Source organism: Sander lucioperca, chromosome 4, assembly GCF_008315115.2.
Source record: "Sander lucioperca isolate FBNREF2018 chromosome 4, SLUC_FBN_1.2, whole genome shotgun sequence".
In the NCBI taxonomy this organism is placed as follows: Eukaryota; Metazoa; Chordata; class Actinopteri; order Perciformes; family Percidae; genus Sander; species Sander lucioperca.
The window spans coordinates 36,349,977-36,370,708 of record NC_050176.1 but is presented as its reverse complement, the minus strand read 5'-3'; the positions used below and the strand labels follow the sequence as shown (position 1 = coordinate 36,370,708).

Genomic DNA, 20,732 nt, shown 5'->3' with positions numbered 1-20,732 from the left:
TATAGAGAATGAATAAGTTCTCTACAACAACCACTGCTCTAATGTACAGTAACCTGGTGGAGGACATTCTGTTTCAGGTGTCACAGTGAGCACAGGGCTGGATCTGCAGAAGAGAATCATTGGAGGTCAACCATGTAAACCAACTGAGCGTCTGTACCATGTTGAACTGACAATTCGTGGTAATTTTCCAATGTTCCACTGTGGCGGTACTCTGTTAAAAAACCAGTGGATTCTGACTGCAGGACACTGCTGGGAGAAGGGAGGGTGAGAAAGTGACAAACTATTAACAATATATTTCTCAATCATTAGGTTCAACGTGATACTCCTGAAGCAGCGATCAGTAATTGTTTGATGTAAAACTATAGCATTCCCAAAATTAAGATAAATGACTCATGTTCATGTTTTGTAATTATTGACCTAAAATATCTCAATATGATGTATTTACATTCATTGAGGGATGATCATTTTCAACCTTTACCTATTTGTAGGAAAATAACAGCACATTTAGGTGTGCATCCAGAAATCAACAAACAATCAGAGCAAACCATCGCAAGACATGAGATCTTTACAGATGCCCAAGGAAATGTTCATGACATCATGCTGCTGAAGCTACCTAAACCAGCTAACATTCAACCTGTACCACTTCCTGTCTGTGGAACTCATCCACCTCTGTGAGTCATGACCTTTCCACTCTAACCTTGTCTTAATAAGTCTGAAAGCTTAACTCATGAAGATACTACAATTAGAAAACCATGTACAATATTTCTTTAATTGTAAAGTCATTAGTGGGGGAAGTAGTTTGTTTTTTTTAAATACTTTTGTGACTTAAAACAAAAAAGAAGATATAAAGCTGTTTTTAAAAAAAAAAAAAGGTTTCTTTTTAATCTTTTTATTGTATTTCAGAGGTGACACCGTTCATATGGCTGGTCATAGCTATACTAATGAAAAAAGTGAGATTATTTTTTGTTATATTAATAATAATTGTGTATGTTTATAACAGTTTGTGTTCTTTTTTACTTGTATATTTGATAACATACCTGACATATTTACAGTGAAAATCTTTAATTTTGTCTTCAAAATGTGTTTCTTATTGATTATTTTTATGTATATACTTAATAAAACATAAACCTGCCAATTCACTTCTTCTCAACTGAGCACAATTGACAATATCAGGAAATCTAATTAAGTAAATCAGATAAATAACCTAAAGATGCTGTTTGATCCTTAAACACATTTGGATGCCTTTTATAGATGTAAAAATAAATATAAATAGATCAGATTCCAATGGTGAGTTACAGCAGAGTTCTGTTAATTTTTCTGTGTACCATGTGAGCGTGCATAAGAATATATTTTTTATTGTGTACCAAAGAAACAATTTTGTTATTCTCATCTAGAACTTCAAAGATCAGATACTCTCCAATGTGTTGACACCACGGTTGTCAAATGTGAACCCGGGTTTTCTGACGCCCATCAACACGTATTCTGTGGCAAAAGAGCTAGAGTGGATGCTTGTCCAGTGAGTTGGCATGGCTTCTAACTGTACATCTTTTCAATTTCATGTATTTGAATGAGTAATGTAAAAGTCTGTCTCGAACAATATCTACATCTCTCTCACAGGGTGACTCTGGTTCTGGAGTGGTGTACGAAGGCAAGATTTATGGTGTCATTTCCACTGGTTATTGCACTAACCAAGGAACACAAGTTGAATTTATGGACGTCTGTAATAATGATTACATACAGTGGATCAATCAAATAATAGCAACATAGAGATGTCTAATGTGTGGTTATTGTAAAATGTCCTGTCATTCAAGAGACATGTCACATGTGTTAAGAAAATTGTTAAAAATTGTTAAGTTATTCTAAATTTGCAATTCACAGTTGTTTAGATTACATTAAATGTTTGACTGTCATTTGTAAAGCCCTTAAAGACAAACAATAATGATGATTGTCTGACTGTAGTTTCACAAGGTAGTGTCTGAGTTACAAATGTAAATTTACACAATGTTGCTATCAAAATGTTATCTATCTACAGTTTTTAAATATCCTTTTCTCCTTTTTCACTCAAAATGTAAAAATACAATTGTACATTTGCCCTTATATCAATTCAGCAGATTAAGCATGCTATAATCATTGTATGGAAAAAGTAACAAAGGGCCATTATATATACAAATATAACAGTCAATTCTTTTAAAAATACTTTTATCAATTATAATCAATGTGTTTACCTTGACCGTGTTGTCAGTTAAAAATAAATTTTGATGACTAACAATCATTAATTCACAGTGTTGGTTTTATGCTTTCAGTGTCCCAGAAAAATATACATAAACATATCTCTGTACGATATAAAGCTCCACTAGTTACAGTAATATCTTTAAACCTGCAATAACAGGCAGGCGAAACACTCTGTGAACACAACAAAGTGTAGGTGATTTTAATATCCATGTGGACGTTGACAGCAATAGTCTTAGTACTGCTTTCAACTCACTACTAGATTCAATTGGTTTCAGTCAGAGTGTGCATGAGGCCACGCACTGTTTTAACCACACCCTTGACCTTGTGCTGGCATATGGCATCAAAATTGAAGATGTAATAGTATTCCTGCAAAATCCTTTATTATCAGACCACTTCTTAATAACTTTCGACTTCTTACTAACCGACTACACAAAATTAGATAAAAGCTTCTACGCTAGAAGCCTATCTGACAGTGCTATAGCTAAATTTAAGGAAGATATTCCAACAGCACTAAACTCATTACCGTGCCGTAATATAACTTCTAAGATCTTTATGTAAACTTTAGTCCCTCTCAAATTGATAATTTCGTAGACGGTGCTACGGCCTGCCTACAGACTACTTTAGACTCTGTTGCTCCCCTTAAAAAGAAGACGATGAAGCAAAGGAAACTAGCACCTTGGTATAACTCCCAAACTCGTAAATTAAAGCAAATCTCGCGCAAACTTGAAAGTAAATGGCGTTCCACCAAACTGGAAGAATCTCGTTTAGATTGGCAAGACAGTCTGAAAACCTATAGGAAGACCCTAAGAAAGGCCAGATCAGACTATTATTCATCACTAATAGAAGAAAATAAGAACAACCCAAGGTTTCTTTTCAGCACTGTAGCCAGACTGACAGATAGCCACAGCTCTATTGAGCCATCTATTCCTATAGCTCTTAGTAGTGACTTCATGAGTTTCTTTAACGATAAAATTATAACAATTAGAGATACTATTCATCACCTCTTGCCCTCAACCTCTAACGGGTCACCTTTAACTGACAGACATCTTGAAAGAACGAATAGACCTGACATCTACTTAGACTGCTTTTATCCTATAAACCCTCAACAATTAATGCTAAAGGTCTCTTCAGCAAAGCCATCTACCTGTCTCTTAGACCCCATCCCAACGAGGCTACTTAAAGAAGCGTTACCCGTGGTTAACACTTCATTGCTAGATATGATAAATATGTCTTTATTGACAGGTTATGTACCGCAGTCATTTAAAGTAGCTGTGATAAAACCTCTACTGAAAAAACCCACCCTCGATCCTGAGGTCTTAGCCAACTATAGACCTATATCTAACCTTCCCTTTCTCTCCAAGATCCTTGAGAAAGTAGTCGCTAATCAGTTATGTGATTTTCTACATAGCAATAGCTTATTTGAGGACTTTCAGTCAGGATTTAGAAAGCATCATAGCACAGAGACGGCACTGGTGAAAATTACTAACGACCTTCTAAGTGCTTCAGACAAAGGACTTGTCTCCGTACTTGTCTTATTAGATCTTAGTGCTGCATTCCATCCTGTTACAGAGATTGGAACATTTAGTTGGCATTAAAGGAATCGCACTAAGTTGGTTTAAGTCCTACTTCTCTGATCAATCGCAATTTGTTAATGTTAACAATAAACCCTCCAATTACGCTAAAATTAACCATGGCGTTCCTCAAGGCTCAGTGCTTGGACCAATTCTATTCTCCTTATATATGGTTCCTCTAGGCAATATTATTAGGAAACACTCAATTAACTTTCACTGTTATGCGGATGACACCCAATTATATCTGTCAATTAAGCCAGACGAAACCAGTCAGTTAGCTAGACTTCAAGCATGCATTAAAGATATAAAATCCTGGATAGCCTACAATTTCCTGATGTTAAACTCAAACAAAACCGAAGTTATTGTGCTGGGCCCGAAACACCTACGAACCTCATTAGCCGAAGATATAGTTACTCTGGATGGTATTGCCCTGGCATCCAGCACTACTGTCAGAAATCTAGGAGTTATTTTTGATCAGGATATATCCTTCAATGCCCATCTAAACCAAACCTCTAGAACAGCCTTTTTTCACCTTCGTAACATTGCTAAAATTAGGAACATCCTGTCTCAAAACGATGCTGAAAAACTAGTCCATGCATTCGTTACTTCCAGGCTTATGGTGTAAGAACACTTTCAAAAAGATGTATGCACAACTTTAAGCATTCATATTCGTATTTTAATCATTTGTGCGTAAATTAACTTAGGCATGCAAAATTACGTTTTCATACACGTGAGTCAATAAAATTACATTTGTATTTTTATGTGAGTGTGACTCTAGAAGCTATGACTGTAAACATTCATGAGCACAACTCTGATTTCTACAACTACGAATTCTTCACTGTGAACACAAATTCAAGTTTGTGGGTACGAGTAAAGGACAGTTGAAGTGACGTCACTGCCGTCACAGGACAGGTAATCGAACCTAGATTCCATCTAACGCGCATGCGTCAAAGGCGAAAGATGGCTAACAACAGACCTGAGGCTGCTAGCCTAGGCTCAGCATCACAGGTAAAGTAAATAACGTGTTTATTCAACATTTTTTATACGATTTTACTAGTTTGATAGCACTTTATAATGAGATACATTTCCGCAACTCTTAGACGTTATTGCTTTAGCTTGCAACCTAACGATATTTACTTGCTGTTAACTGTTAACTCTAGTGCTAGACGACGTTAGCATTGACGAAGTGCTCTGTGTGAAAGTAGCGTTATAGTTAGTGATGTTAGAACTAAACTGCACTGTAATCGTATGTTTAGCAATGTCGACCAGATCAGTAGTGTTAACAACTGAGCCAGATATATGAGTTAATGTCAACCAGGAAGTCATTGTAATGTTAATGAGCATAATGTGCTAATACAGTAACTTTTGACTCAGTGGTCCAGTATCTGCATTTTATTCACGGCCAGAGGACCTGAACGATTGAGGGTAATAAAATAACGTTTAATTAACCAGTCATTCAAGGTCATCAGTAGACTACATTCATGCATTCCACTATAGTGGGATATATGGCATTATTAGCCTGCAGTCAGTTGCTTGAGACCAGCCGCAGGAGGTATGGACTGCATGGGTTCGGACGAGCTTGCTTTTTGGTCTGAATGCGGACCAAGACCCCGGCGTTGACAAGCCCTGCTATGATTAATGTGTTTTGCAGGTAACAATGGCTATAACATTTGGCATTTAGTTATTGTCTTTCTTATTACTCAGGTCCAATTAACAGACATTCTAAGCACAGCCCAAAACCTGGTGTTGCTACTGAGAAACAGTGTACCGGCAAATGTCAGGCCAGTCAGTCAGGGCAGTACAGGAGAAGCTGCTGTTGGACAGGGAGCGCAGTCAGTGCCGACAGTGAGGCCTCAGCGCAATGACTCTGGACAGTCTGTGAAACAAGAAATGGCTCGGCTAAGGGATGATGATCGATACAACAAGGTATATCAGATCGGCATAATCACACGCGGAGAGGCTTTTGGATTTAAACTTTCGTACTATTTTGAAGGTGATACCATCGGGGAATGATTTTTTGTAACTGGGAATGGACGCATTGTGAAACGTGATGAGGAGCAACAGCAACGCACGCCAGATACTGGAAGATGAACTGTTTCTCGGACCCACCATGCTCAAGATTACATTTCTTTAGTACATTGGAACGTTAACGGATGGACCAACCAGGTTGGATGGACTGTAGGTAACTGTAAATTAAGAAGTGTTATTTTGAATACTTTAAATCCGGATATTATTTCGCTGAATGAGACGCATTTATTTGATGACAAAGTAATCCATTTGGAAGGTTATACATGGTTTGGTTATAATAGAACAAAACATGTTAAAGCACCTAAAGGCTCCGGTGGGGTTGGGTTTTTTGTTAAAAATAACTTGGTGGAATTATACAAAATTGATGTTGTAGACAAACAGGTGGTATTCTAGGTTTAAAATTTGTGCATTTGAAATCAGGTTATAGTTTTGTTGTTTTTACCTGTTACCTGCCACCTGAAACGTTAGTATGGGGAAAGGATGCCTCTTTTTTCTTTAATCATGTTCTAAGTCAGATTTATTTATATTCAGAAGTTGAAGCAATTTTAGTGTGTGGAGATTTCAACAGTAGGATAGGTGCTTTTGATGACTACCTAAAAGAAGTGGATGTGATACCCCTTAGAGCCTTCTTGGATGGTTCTGTAAATAAGCATGGAGAATCAATGATTGAATTCTTAATATAATCTAAGTTATGTATTGTTAATGGGAGGATATGTACTCTAAGTGATAACTATACATTGGTATCTATCAAGGGTAAAGCGGTGGTTGATTATATACTTGTACCATATGACTGCTTACAAATATGTGATTATTTTGAAGTTTTAGTTTCAAATCAATTAATTAAAATGGCAAATTGTATGGATTTGATTGGAGAAAGAAGCAGAGTCCCAGATCATTCTTTACTGTGGTTAAAATTTCTTATAAAGACTGAGGCTCATTGTCATGTAGCTTATCAGGAGAGTTTACAAAATTCATCCACAAAAAGCAAAGTTAGCAGGACTTTACCAGTTAACTTCTTATTCTCGAGTTTATAGCAATCAACCCTTTTGAAAATGAAGAATGATATACAATTATGTTTTAGAGAACAAGAAAATCTAGATAACTGGTATGTCAGCCTTTGTAAATTAAATTGATTAAAGATATAGAGTCTGATATTAAAGATGGAGACAACTATAAGGTTACAAAATAGCCATTCTATACGAAACCTTATTGGAACAAAGAGTTAAAAGAATTGTGGCAATCTATGTGTAAAACAGAAAATATGTTTCTGAAGTGTTTAAATAATAATATAGAAAGGAAGAAACTATTAGAAACCTTTAAGAATAGTCAGAATAGATTTGATAAAAGATACAGATTCTATAAAAGACGTTATCAAAGAGGATTGGTATTAAACCTGAAGAGAATCCAAACGTTTGAGCCTAAGAGATTTTGGTCAGAAATTAATAAACTAGGGCCAAGGCGTAGTTGGAAAATACCCATGGAAGTGCTGGGGAATGATGGTAGTTTAGTGACTGGGCTGTCTGATGTAATCAATAGGTGGGAGAAAGATTTTAAAGATCTTTTCTCTTGTGTTTAAAAGGGGAATATTGGATAAATAAGGATCTAAATAATAGTCTTACAACAGAAGAAGTTCAAATGGCTATTAATAAAGCTAAATTGGGAAAAGTGACAGGGGTTGAAAATATCCCAAATGAAATACTGAAATCACCTATTCACCAACGAAATCACCAACTATTTGATATTTTGTGTGATTTATTTAAAGGATGTTTTGAATCCGGCAAAATACCATCTATGTGGCTTAAATCAATTATTAATCTGATACCCAAATCTCAAAATGAAAATCCAAGGGTGCCTTTAAATTATATAGGGATTAGCTGTATTATAAGCTGTATTCTACAATACTTAATGAGAGGCTCATGTTGTATTTAGAGAAAGAAGAGCTCCTTGTGGAAGAACAAAATGGGTTCCGTAAATCAAGATCATGCCTAGATCACATTTTTGTATTGTCTACAATTATAAAGAATATAAATATAAAGAATAAGTGAAAATAAGCCATCATATTTGTGATTTATCGACTTTCACAAAGCTTTTGATATGATCAATAGGGATCTGTTAGCATATAAGCTATTAGAGTATGGGGTAAATGGAAATTATTATATGGCACTGAAGTCTGTTTATCACAAGCCCATAGCATGGGTAAGATTGAATGAATTCCATACAAACTGGTTTCTAACATCATCAGGGGTAAAACAGGGTGATGCTTTGTCTCCCACATTATTTGCAATTTATATAAATGATTTGGCAAAGGAAATTAAAGCATTGAATTGTGGGATAAGATGTGGAAATGAAATGATAAGTATTCTTTTGTACGCGGATGACACTACTGTCTCCATCTGAAGATAATTTGCACCGGATGCTCTCCTATATTGATGATTGGTGTAATAAATTGTTTATCATTATCATCTTATCAATAGAACGAAAACAGAAATAATTCACTTTAGAAAATCTTTAACTACTCGTAGCAAATATGTGTTTAAAATTGGGTCACACAAGCTGAACATTGTAGACTCATATAAATATTTAGGTTTCTACATTGATGAAGATATGAATTTCAGAAAAGGTGTTAAGGTTCTTGCTGATTCAGCACGTAGAGCTTTGGAAGGAATCATTGGTAAAAGTTTTCAAACTTATTCTAAATTGTTTCAAGCTTGTGTGTGCCCTATACTTGATTATATTGTGGGTGTTAGAGGAATTTGGAATATATCTAATTGTGAATTAGTGCAAAATAGTGCCATAAGATATTTTCTGGGAATGCACGTGCAGGGGGGGGGGGGGGCTACGGGTGCTTGAGCACCTGCCCTTTTGCCCCCTCAAGGCCAAAGTGCCTTTTTGTTGTCCGTATTTTTTTCCATATTTTCTCTTTGACAATGGCCCACAAGTGGTCTGTTTAAGAAGAATATTTAACAATAATAATTAGCTAGATAAAACAACCTAAACCTTCATATCACATGATGACCAGGGTTATCGCGTGACGCGTGTCCTCTTCCTGCCAGGCGCGCCACTTGGACACAGCATGGATGTATTAAGTGAACGGGACACACAAGAATGAGAGAAAGTTGGAAGTTGAAGTGCCGGTAAGTGGGCTTTTGAAGTGAATGAGAATGCATGCATGCATTCACATTTGGTTTGTTATAGTAGCCTCTAGCCGCGGTTAATGAGTCTCCTCCAGGATGAAAACAGTCAGCAGGCAAGCTAACTTTGTGGCAGGCAGCTGCAGCTAACTTTAAAGTAGGCTAGTGACATTTCGCGGTAACTGCACGAGCTGCCGCGGCCACAATTACTTGTTTTACATATTAGGGCACACACTAGAGTCATCGTGTGATAGCCTTATAATAACCAGAAGTGTGTGTGTGTGTGTGTGTGTGTGTGTGTGTGTGTGTGTGTGTGTGTGTGTGTGTGTGTATGTGTGTGTGTGTGTGTGTGTGTGTGTGTGTGTGTGTGTGTGTGTGTGTGTGTGTGTGTATGTGTGTGTGTGTGCGCGTGTGTGCGCGCACGCGTGTGTGTGCGTGTGTGCGTGCATGCGTGCGTGTCATGGGGACAGGCGACAGCATGTGTTAAGTTTTTTTTATAATAATTAGTCAGTGTTTGGAGAATTAGGCTATAGGATCCTTCTCAGCATGTGAATTATTATCAGCAAAATGTATTTAAGTTCTAGGCTATACAGTGAAGTAAAATGTTACCTTTCAGTAGTTTATCACGATATTTCTGGATTAATGTTGGCCTACTGTTATATTAATGTTTATCTTACATCAACTGTATGCTTTTGTATGCCAGTGTCAAGTTTCAAATGTACCTGTAGTCGGTTATGTTTATAGTGAGGTAGGATGTTTTATGTTAAAGCATATTATCATTACAAAAAGTCAATACATTTCAGTGTATACTATATTGGGATAGCCTATATTAATATATTGAATCAGCCCTGCACTACATCAGGTTAGTCACATTGAGTCCCTTCCTAGCTGTGTCATCACATTTTGTGTCTAACATGTAACACTTTATTAATCTAATTTCCTCCGGATGTTCTTTTTCATGTCTATAGTTCCAAATAGCATGTGATTCCAGGCAGCAGTTTGCTCCTATGGTTGGGCTTTAGCTGGGCCACTAAGGACAGTATCTTCACCTCAGCAGCTCTGTGAGTATAGCAAACCACAAAGTCCAGCGTGCTTCATTTTTTACACTCAAAACTGTTGAAGTATATTGTGCTCATCTATATAGATATTTTTCTCTAACTCTTACCACAGCCATCACTATTCATCCCTATCCCTCCCCCTACTAATGTCCCCTCTTTCTGAATCTGGTGCCTTGTTCTGTGTAGTTGCAGCTCTTTGTGTGCAGCAGCCATGTCTCCTGGAAGCATCTCCCTCTGCCTTTTCTGTAACCAGTAAGCTGAACATTACATCAGGTCAGTCACTTCTTAGCAGTGTCAGCAAGCTTTGATGCTCTCTCCTCCATAACATAGGAATTAGAGTTTAGATTCTCGGCCCAAGCCCGACCCGAGCCCGACCCGAGCCCTGGGCCGGACCCTTGATCAAGCAATTTTTTTTTTTTTTTTTTATCCATTACCTTATTATCCTATTTGGGTGGGGAGATAGCTATTCCATAATCAGAAATATAATAAATATATATATAGGCTATATAAAAGTAACAAATGTGTACAAAAGTTAGGCTGCAGTTACAAAATGCAGCATGTGTCATGCGCGGAGTCTCCTCCTCTCGCACGCATCACACCGGGAGCTTGAAGATGTAAAGAAAAAAAGAAAAACAGGAGAATTAACTTTGAGCAAGTGTGGAGGAAAGTCGGAGGTATGGAAGCAGTTTAAACAAGTCCTGGGCAGTGACAACAATATGTTGTTCATCATTGTTTTTTGTTTTTTTTTACGTTTCTTCATTCAGATCCACTTTCGATCCGTTCCATTCTGAATAAACAGCGCAGTTTACAGTCTTCGTCCTTGTTGCATTATTCTAAACAGATTTCTGCAGTTCAAACAACTCTGAATTGTAGTTGAGAACGTCAGTTATAACGGCCCACGTATTTAAAAATTGTCGGGTTTAAATCGGGCTCGGGCTCATAATTACAGTTAATGTGTCGGGCCGGGCTCGGACACAACGTGCTCGGGCTCGGGCAGGTTCGGGCTTGATTTTTTGGGCCGATCTAAGCTCTAATAGGAATCCCACAGATTGTAGATCTTGCTGTTATGATTGTTTAAAAAAATAAAACTTTAACTCTTTTTATGCACATTGTGTTGTGTTCTTTATACTATGACATGCTTCTCCTTTATCTACTTGCTTACAGTTTTGTGAAACATCATAATATATTAAACAGTAACATTTGTATCATCACCTATACACAGCCCTAACGCCGTGGTGTTTTAAAATTGGGTACCATATGCCCCTTTTTAACTTTGAGCACCTGCCCCTTCAGAGGTCTCTGCACGGCCCTATTTCTGGGTGTCCATAAATATACCCCTACATTGGCGATAGTGGGAGACATGGGATGGGAATCATGTGAGGCTCGCTGGAAGATATGTATGGCCCAACTATGGAATAATTTATTAGATATGGACGCAAATAGATTGACAAAGAAAATATTTCTCTGGGATAAACACATTCTTGGTCCTTGGTCTAACGACATATGCAAACTGTTCTGTAATTATGGTTTTGGTGAGTTGTTTCTTAATAATGAAAAGCTGAATATTGGTTTGTTTAAAGAATCTGTGTTTGCTAAAGACAAAAAGCAGTGGGCCGATGATATATGGGCTAAGCCAAAATTGTGTATTTTTGTAATGATAAAACCAGAATATGGCACTGAGAATTATGTTGTATATAATTTGTCAAAAAGGCAAAGATCTTTATGTGATCAAGTGAGATCTGGTGTGTTGCCTTTGACTGTTGAAACAGGACGATATGTTAATGTAGAAGAGGAAAAACAGATCTGTCCCATGTGTTGTATAGAATATAGAAAATAAGTTCCATTTTGTTTTCTATTGTCTAACAGCGTGATTTTTTTGTTTCGTAGGATAAAAGCAGAGATTGACTTGGTAAATATGGATGATGCTCAAAGACTGAGATGGTTGTTCACATATGAAACATATAAATTAGCCAATTATCTAGATAAAGCTTGGGAGAAGAGGAAAAAAAGCTCTTTATCGAGATGAATTGTAGATGAGAATTTGTTGTTGTTTTGTTGTGTGGTGTGTGTGTGTGTGTGTATGTGTATGTGTGTACGTGTATATACATATATGTATGTGTATATGTGTGTATATGTATATATTTGTTTTCATGTATTTCTCCGAATGATTTGTATATGCGACAGGAAGATGTTTGTTAAATAAGTAAATTTGTGGTGTCTTGTAATCCCATTGAAATGAATAGGCGTTTAAGTTCATTGATTATAGCCTATGTTAGGCCTGTGGCTCTTAAGGTGCATTATATGAACATTAATATTCCATTTCTAAGTCGTCCCGGGCAAACATATTCAACTAGTAGGCCTAGGCTAGGCTATGCAGGAGGAACAAATAGTCAAGGGGCCCATTAAATAAAAGAAAAATACACTGACTACGTTGGCGAAAATAAAAAAAAAAAAGCTTGATCTGCACAACCTTCCTCTTAACACAGGGGATATACACAAAGGACAGAAAAACTGGAAAGAAAATACTTACTTAAAGCGCTAAAGGAGACTTTTAGCGTCAATAAGAACGACAAAGGCATCTGACCAAGCATCCATATTTTACGAGATGGGTGTGAGAACGTGTTGCGAAAAAGCGATCACTGTTGACAGAGCTGCATAATTGCTCGAGCTTGCAATAAACACTGCCACCCAATGGCCGAAACATGCATTTTTTAAGGTGGAATTGAAACTTAAGGACAACCGGAGGCGAACGTGGAGCGTTGGAGGTGCCGGAACATGTTCCGGCGTGTTCCGGCTCAAATTAAGCCCTGGGTGGAGGTGATGGCGAGGTTGTGGTGTTTTTAGGGGTTCCTACAGTAAAAAGTCCTACAGGCGAAAACATCAACAACATGGTACAGGCTACATTGTTGACCTGTGATGATTCTCTTCTGCAGTTCCACCACGGTGCTCACTGTCACACCTGAAAGAAAAAGTCCTCCACCAGGTGATGGCAGGGTTGTTTGAACTTAGTAGTAAAAAAGTACATAAATACAACAAGATTTTGTGATTCAAGCAGTGTGGTGTGGACATAAAGGTTAGGTTAATTGTTGTCTCTAAATTGTCCCTAGATGTGAATGTGAGTCTGACTGTCTCTATGTGTCAGGCCTGTGGTTGACTGGTGATCTGTCCAGGATGGACCCCACCTCTCCAGAGGCGGCGCCAGGGAGGGGCTAGGGGGTGCTGTAGCTACCCCTAGGATTGCCATAGCACCCCCTTAGCACCCCCAAGAAATTGCTGTGGTTGATTTATAAATAAATAAAAAATCGTTAATGTGTAAATAGTATAATTTATATTTGAAAAATGAATGAATACATTAATAAAACAAACCGATTATTTTTAGGCTAAAAAACACAGTTGATCATATTCGGCCAAAGGGTGCAGCACACATTGAACTTTTGACCTTACTTTCGCAGCAACATATTCACACAGAAAAAGAAGAGCTCAATATTTGGAGCCGTTAGGATTAGAGAAGTGCGTCTAACGCTAGCAATGGATAGTTTTTTTACTCTCTAAACGTCAAGGTGTGGAGACTTTATCAAAATCTGTAAATGAGACTGAGAGATATGGTGACCTTGTCACCAGCCTGGACGAAGAAAAGCGGCCGGAGGAAGGTGCTCTGACCACGGCTGTGATTGCTACTGAGGATGTGTTTTACAGAAATGTGAATAAATGGATCACCGAATCTAAAGTTATACAGCGCACTGGACGTCGGTTTATTTTTAGCCCAGAAAACGTGTTCGCCCTCAGTGGCTTATTTAGATATATTAAGTCACTACAGATATGACAACATTATTTTGACCATACGTGCAAGTGTGAAAACTGTGTGAGGATACATGCGCGTGTGTATTTATGTGTGTGCTTGGCTATGGGTGGTGTATTTGGCCTGCTGCATTAATCATCTGGCCACTGTATGAGAGCTGCAGTAATGATTGTTAGAACCCGGCCTGTTGGCTGGTATTTGAAATACGTTTGGTGGGCTAATCAGAGTTCTATGGTGCTGTTGTATCGGCAACTTTAAATCAATCTCTCTCATTTGCTCGCTTAATAAACCGCGGCGGAGGTGGGTGGGCATCTGCGCGAGAGTGTGTAACGTTAGCCTATTTGTGTCAAGGGAAATTCAAAATTTCAGAGCACCCTCACTGAAACGTCCAGCAACCCCAAAGCACCAGCAAAAGAACATCTCTGGCGCCGCCACTGCACCTCTCACCTAATGTCAGCTGAGATCCCCCCAAAAAACCGAAAAGAAAAGCTGTTATAATGGATGGATAAAACAACGACTGAGGTCAAGTACCGACTTTTAGCTTTAAGGATGTTTAACAGTGTTCACATCCATATTGAGTAAACAGTGAAGGACTCATGGACATTTTTATGTGAGTTATCTGTAAAGAACTAGGCTCTCTCTTACTCAATTCTTCTTCCCCTTCTAACTTCTGCTGTGATGGTGACTGATGGTGACCATGTTCAATCTGCAAGTCAGGATGAAGAGTCAAAACAGGACAAGCTCTCAACTTTAACTGTAAACAATGTACGACTGCTTTAATACTGCTAATACTTTAATTACTGCTGCAATAGAAAAGGTCCGCCAGTGCCTACATTGGTATGTTTGCTTATTGTGTTGTCATTTCTTGGAGTATCTTCAAATGCTTCACATCCCTAAAATTAGTACAACATCAGCCAAACGGTTATGTAAGTCATTGAACCATAATAATTAAGAAAAAGTATTAAAATTGTGTCATAGATGAAAACATAAGAAAATCTGTTTTCATTAACATTTTCTAAATAAACACAAAACATTAATCCAAACAATTTCTAAATGTAGAAACATGAACAAAATCCTTAACAGTCCAGAAATAATTTAAAGTATGTAAATTATTTTGTTTTTGAGATTTACTAATTTCTATGAACAGAGTGCAAAGGTGTTTTTATAGTTTCACCTTCAATAGAGTGATCCACCTGCTGTTCAGCACTAGACGTTATGTGATGACAGGAAAGACTGAAGCCTTAACTTTGTCCTGCAAAAACAATGAATGCTCTAGCTGTCATGGCTCTAGCTCCCAGCAATCCATATAAAATATGTGTTTTTGACTTGCAAAAGGCAAAGCAGGGCATTTCAGACTGGTAAAGACCTGCAAAGAACAATGTTCTCTCTAAACACTTCTTCCCCTTCTAACTTCTGATGTAAGGATGACTGACTGTTTCCTTGACATTTCTGCTGAAATCTTCATGTTCAATCTGCAAGTCAGGATGATGAAGAGTCAGAAAAGGCACGCTCTCTAACCCTATATTGCTACATATACCCTATAAGTGCATATGCAGCAATCATCTTTGTGACCCCTCAAAAAAATAATTCTCAAGACATTTCTGGTGTTCAGACACTTGGAAGTTAGTAAAAAGTAAAATTCAGAAATATCTTACTTGGGTGAGTCTTATGGTTCTCCAGGCATTACTGTTTAACTGACTCATGTTGTTGTGAATGAAATAGTCTATATCCACTACCTTACACTTCCGGGATTGCCCCGTTGCCACTGGAAATTCTGCCATAAGACATTTTTTTCGACCGGATTTCCGTTACCTAACGCTTCCTTTGTGTTGGAATTCTAAACTCCGGTGGATTTCTGAGGACTATGGTTAACTGCTCCTCAGATCTCTGCAGGGTAAATCCAGACAGCTAGCTAGACTATCTGTCCAATCTGAGTTTTCTGTTGCACGACTAAAACAACTTTTGAACGTACACATGTTCCACCAAAACAAGTTCCTTCCCGAGGCTATTTTCCAGCAGGAAAGCGCAGCGCTTAGCACCGCCTAAGATGATTTTGATTGGTTTAAAGAAATGCCAATAAAACAGAGCATGTTTTTCTCCACATATCCAGGAATGCTTTGTGGACTAGACAGACTCTCCTCAGCAGCTCTGCAGTGTTGCAGAGGAAGGTCTGGCAAAGCGGCGAGGTTGTGGTGTTTTTTGCGGTTCCTACAGTAATTTTAAGCCGAAAAGGGGTGTCTGTCAGTTAGGTACAGAGTTCCGGGCTTTTATGAAGTATTTAAATTCTTTTGTTTTTGAGATATACTAATTTTTATGAGCAGACTGCAAATGTGTTTTTATAGTTTCACCTTCAATAGAGTGATCCACCTGCTGTTCAGCACTAGACGTTATGTAACGTGATGACAGGAAAGACTGAAGCCTTAACTTTGTCCTGCAAAAACAATAACTGCTCTAGCTGTTATGGCTCTAGCTCCCAGCAATCCATATAAAATATGTGTTTTTGACTTGCAAAAGGTAAAGCAGGGCATTTTGGACTGGTAATGACCTGCAAAGAACAATGTTCTCTCTAAACAATTCTTCCCCTTCTAACTTCTGCTGTATGGATGACTGACATTGCATTTCTGCATCTTCATGTTCAATCTGCAAGTCAGGATGACTCAGTCAGAAAAGGCACACTCTCTAACCCTATATCTTTGTGACCCCCTCAAAAAAATAATTGCCAAGACATTTCTGGTGTTCAGACACTTGGAAGTTAGTAAAGAGTAAAATTCAGAAATATCTTACTTGGGTGAGCCTTGTTCTCCAGGCATTACTGTTTAAGTGCCTCATGTTGTTGTGAATAAAGTAGTCTATATCCACCACCTTCCACTTCGACCGGATTTCCATTACCTAACGCTTCCTTTGTGTTGGAATTCTAAACTTCTGTGGATTTATGAGGACTATGTTTAACTGCTCCTCAGATCTCTGCAGGTTAAATCCAGACAGCTAGCTAGACTATCTGTCCAATCTGAGTTTTCTGTTGCATGACTAAAACAACTTTTGAACGTACATGTTCCACCCAAACAAGTTCCTTCCAGAGGCCATTTTCCAGCGGCACTGGGGCTCCGTGCAGCACTTAGAACCACCTAAAACGATTTTGATTGGTTTAAAGAAATGCCAATAAAACAGAGCACCTTTTTCTCCCATCCCAGAATGCTGTGTGGACTAGCTAGTCCCTCCTCAAAGCAAGACTATGAATAAAGCAACTATAAAAATTCATTGCTGTGACTGGTCAGTTTTTTGAAGAAGACATGAACATCGTTAATAAATCAGAAATCATGATGAGTCAAATACCTTTATTGATGAATTATTTGTTCCTGCATTAAGTCATGCATGAGATACTATTAATCCTTGTGCATTACTGATTGTTCATGAAGTACTAAATAAATGAAGTCATGCTTTTTCATGCATGAAGTCATGCATGAATTCATAATAATTGATGTACCATTATTATAAAGTGTTAACAATATTTTTTATGCTTGCGTTATGTGGCAGCGCTATGATGCTGTCTGCTGAGTGGTGGGCTACAGCATGTTTGTATACAACATGAACCTTTGGGAAATCGAGCAGACCTGCTATATAACACAACAAAGGGTCATGCCTAAGGATAATTGAAAATTCAATATTTATTAGATTTGATAAGTTAAAGAATTGCCCAGGTTGGTAACTGTTGCTCTAGTCATTGCAGCATTACTCTCTAATTTCCACAAAACAACAATTGATAAAGATCACAAATTACCATAGAAGTGCACATTTTTAGCCAAATAGGGTCATGACGGTAAAACTTCACAGCGTGATTGGTGGCTCAAATGTCAACTGGAGGCTGTGAACAGACTTAAAAGCCACCACTGTGGCACCAGGAGGGCAGTCAGCAGAGGGTGTATGACAGCGATGGCTCGGCTAACGCCTCTTCTCTTTTTGCTGTGGGTCGGTGAGTGGTCAGCAATCATCTCTGGATGTTTAGTTTACACTAGTAGTTTCTTCCCATATATCACATTGTTGTTCTCTACTGAGTGCAAACAATCACTGTTCTAACTCACAAAGGTGGAGGACTTTCTGTTCCAGGTGTCACAGTGAGCACAGTGGTGGATCTGCAGAAGAGAATCTATGGAGGTAAACTATGTGGACCAACTGAGCGTCTGTACCATGTCCAAATACAAGATGGAAATGGTAACTTCTTGTGTGGTGGATCTCTGATCAGTGACCGGTGGATTCTGACTGCAGCTCACTGCTGGAAAGAGTAAGAAAGTCACTTAAATACTTTATCTAAAAGTTCTGAAGTTAAACTAGCACATTCCCAAACTGAAGAAGGAGTCTTTCTGGGATATGTTATCCCAGAGGACTCCGGAGGCAGTTGCAAGGTACCGAAGGGCCCGAAGGGCTGCAGCCTCTGCCGTGAAAGAGGCAAAGCAGCGGGTGTGGGAGAAGTTCGGAGAAGACATGGAGAAGGACTTTCGGTCGGCACCAAGGTGCTTCTGGAAAACCGTTCGCCACCTCAGGAGGGGGAAGCAGGGAAACATCCAAGCTGTGTACAGTAAGGATGGGACGTTGTTGACCTCAACTGAGGAGGTAATAGGGCGGTGGAAGGAGCACTTTGAGGAACTCCTAAATCCGACTAATACGCCCTCTATGGTAGAGGCAGAGCTGGAGGATGATGGGGGATTGTCGTCAATTTCCCTGGTGGAAGTTGCTGAGGTAGTTAAACAACTCCACAGTGGCAAAGCCCCAGGGATTGATGAGATCCGTCCAGAAATGCTTAAAGCTCTGGGTGTGGAGGGGTTGTCTTGGTTGACACGCCTCTTCAACATTGCGTGGAAGTCGGGGACGGTGCCTAAGGAGTGGCAGACCGGGGTGGTGGTTCCCCTTTTCAAAAAGGGGGACCAGAGGGTGTGTGCCAATTACAGGGGTATCACACTTCTCAGCCTCCCCGGTAAAGTCTACTCCAAGGTGCTGGAAAGGAGGGTTCGGTCGATAGTCGAACCTCAGGTTGAAGAGGAACAATGCGGATTCCGTCCTGGTCGTGGAACAACGGACCAGGTCTTTACTCTTGCAAGGATCCTGGAGGGAGCCTGGGAGTATGCCCAACCGGTCTACATGTGTTTTGTGGATCTGGAGAAGGCGTATGACCGGGTCCCCCGGGAGATACTGTGGGAGGTGCTGCGGGAGTAGGGGGTGAGGGGGTCCCTTCTCAGGGCCATCCAATCTCTGTACGACCAAAGCGAGAGCTGTGTCCGGGTTCTCGGCAGTAAGTCGGACTCGTTTCAGGTGAGGGTTGGCCTCCGCCAGGGCTGCGCTTTGTCACCAATCCTGTTTGTAGTATTTATGGACAGGATATCGAGGCGTAGTCGGGGTGGAGAGGGGTTGCAGTTCGGTGAGCTGGGGATCTCATCGCTGCTTTTTGCGGATGATGTGGTCCTGATGGCATCATCGGCCTGTGACCTTCAGCACTCACTGGATCGGTTCGCAGCCGAGTGTGAAGCGGCTGGGATGAGGATCAGCACCTCTAAATCTGAGGCCATGGTTCTCAGCAGGAAACCGATGGAGTGCTTTCTGCAGGTAGGGAATGAGTCCTTACCCCAAGTGAAGGAGTTCAAGTACCTTGGGGTCTTGTTCGCGAGTGAGGGGACAATGGAGCGGGAGATTGGTCGGAGAATCGGCGCAGCGGGTGCGGTATTACATTCAATTTATCGCACCGTTGTGACGAAAAGAGAGCTGAGCCAGAAGGCAAAGCTCTCGATCTACCGGTCAGTTTTCGTTCCTACCCTCACCTATGGTCATGAAAGCTGGGTCATGACCGAAAGAACGAGATCCAGGGTACAAGCGGCCGAAATGGGTTTCCTCAGGAGGGTGGCTGGCGTCTCCCTTAGAGATAGGGTGAGAAGCTCAGTCATCCGTGAGGAGCTCGGAGTAGAGCCGCTGCTCCTTCGCGTCGAAAGGAGCCAGTTGAGGTGGTTCGGGCATCTGGTAAGGATGCCCCCTGGGCGCCTCCCTAGGGAGGTGTTCCAGGCACGTCCAGCTGGGAGGAGGCCTCGGGGAAGACCCAGGACTAGGTGGAGGGATTATATCTCCAACCTGGCATGGGAACGCCTCGGGATCCCCCAGTCGGAGTTGGTTAATGTGGCTCGGGAAAGGGAAGTTTGGGGTCCCCTGCTGGAGCTGCTACCCCCGCGACCCGTTACCGGATAAGCGGACGAAGATGGATGGACATTAATTGCATGCCGCCATTTATTAATTTATTTTCACTTCACTCAGCTTTGCGTCGTGCCTAACAACACCCCTTAGCTTTTCTAAAATCACTAGAATCTAGCTAGGCTACTATTTTGACCCTTTGCCACACCTTTATTTATCATCAAGCTGCCATACTTCCTCGTAACACATCCTCCTGCTGCAGGCATGATGGAGAAAGACAGCAGAAACGCAATTCTGAATGGCGCTTTTTATTTTCCAAAACTCCCAGACGGCTCAGACAAGTCGAAAGCCATATGCACATTGTGTAAAGCCGAATTAAAATATCACCAAAGCACGTCAAGCTTGAACTACCACCTACAAGCTAAGCATAGCGGTACAGTCAACTCAGTTGGCTCAGGAGAGTGCTAGCCTACTTGCCGACCTGCGGATGAAACCAAATCCCAAAAAATTACTACAGTTCTTGTAAAATGGGTGCCAACTAACTGGAGACCTGTCAGCATCGTAGAAGACTCGGGTCTTAAAGACTACGGTTGGCATGTTCTGATCCATCTTATTGCCGTCGATGGGGACAGTAGTTCACGCATACACAGCCTGTACGACACGGAGAAAGCAGCCCAACTGGAACTGCTGCAAAGTGCTGCAAACTCTGTCTCATTAACCGGTGATCACTGGACGTCAGTGAGTA

At 40.0% G+C, this 20,732-nt stretch overlaps 1 protein-coding gene across 1 annotated transcript; it reads left to right on the top strand.

Annotated features, from left to right (window-relative positions):
• Nucleotides 1-45: 45 nt before the first annotated feature.
• LOC116043002 (anionic trypsin-2-like) lies at nucleotides 46-2,276 on the top strand. The gene is made up of 5 exons (XM_031289499.2): nucleotides 46-264; nucleotides 489-671; nucleotides 904-950; nucleotides 1,395-1,516; nucleotides 1,618-2,276. Exons 1-5 carry the CDS (start codon nucleotides 191-193, stop codon nucleotides 1,765-1,767), a joined length of 576 nt encoding a protein of 191 aa, XP_031145359.2. The 5' UTR covers nucleotides 46-190; the 3' UTR covers nucleotides 1,768-2,276.
• The last annotated feature ends 18,456 nt before the right edge of the window (nucleotides 2,277-20,732 follow it).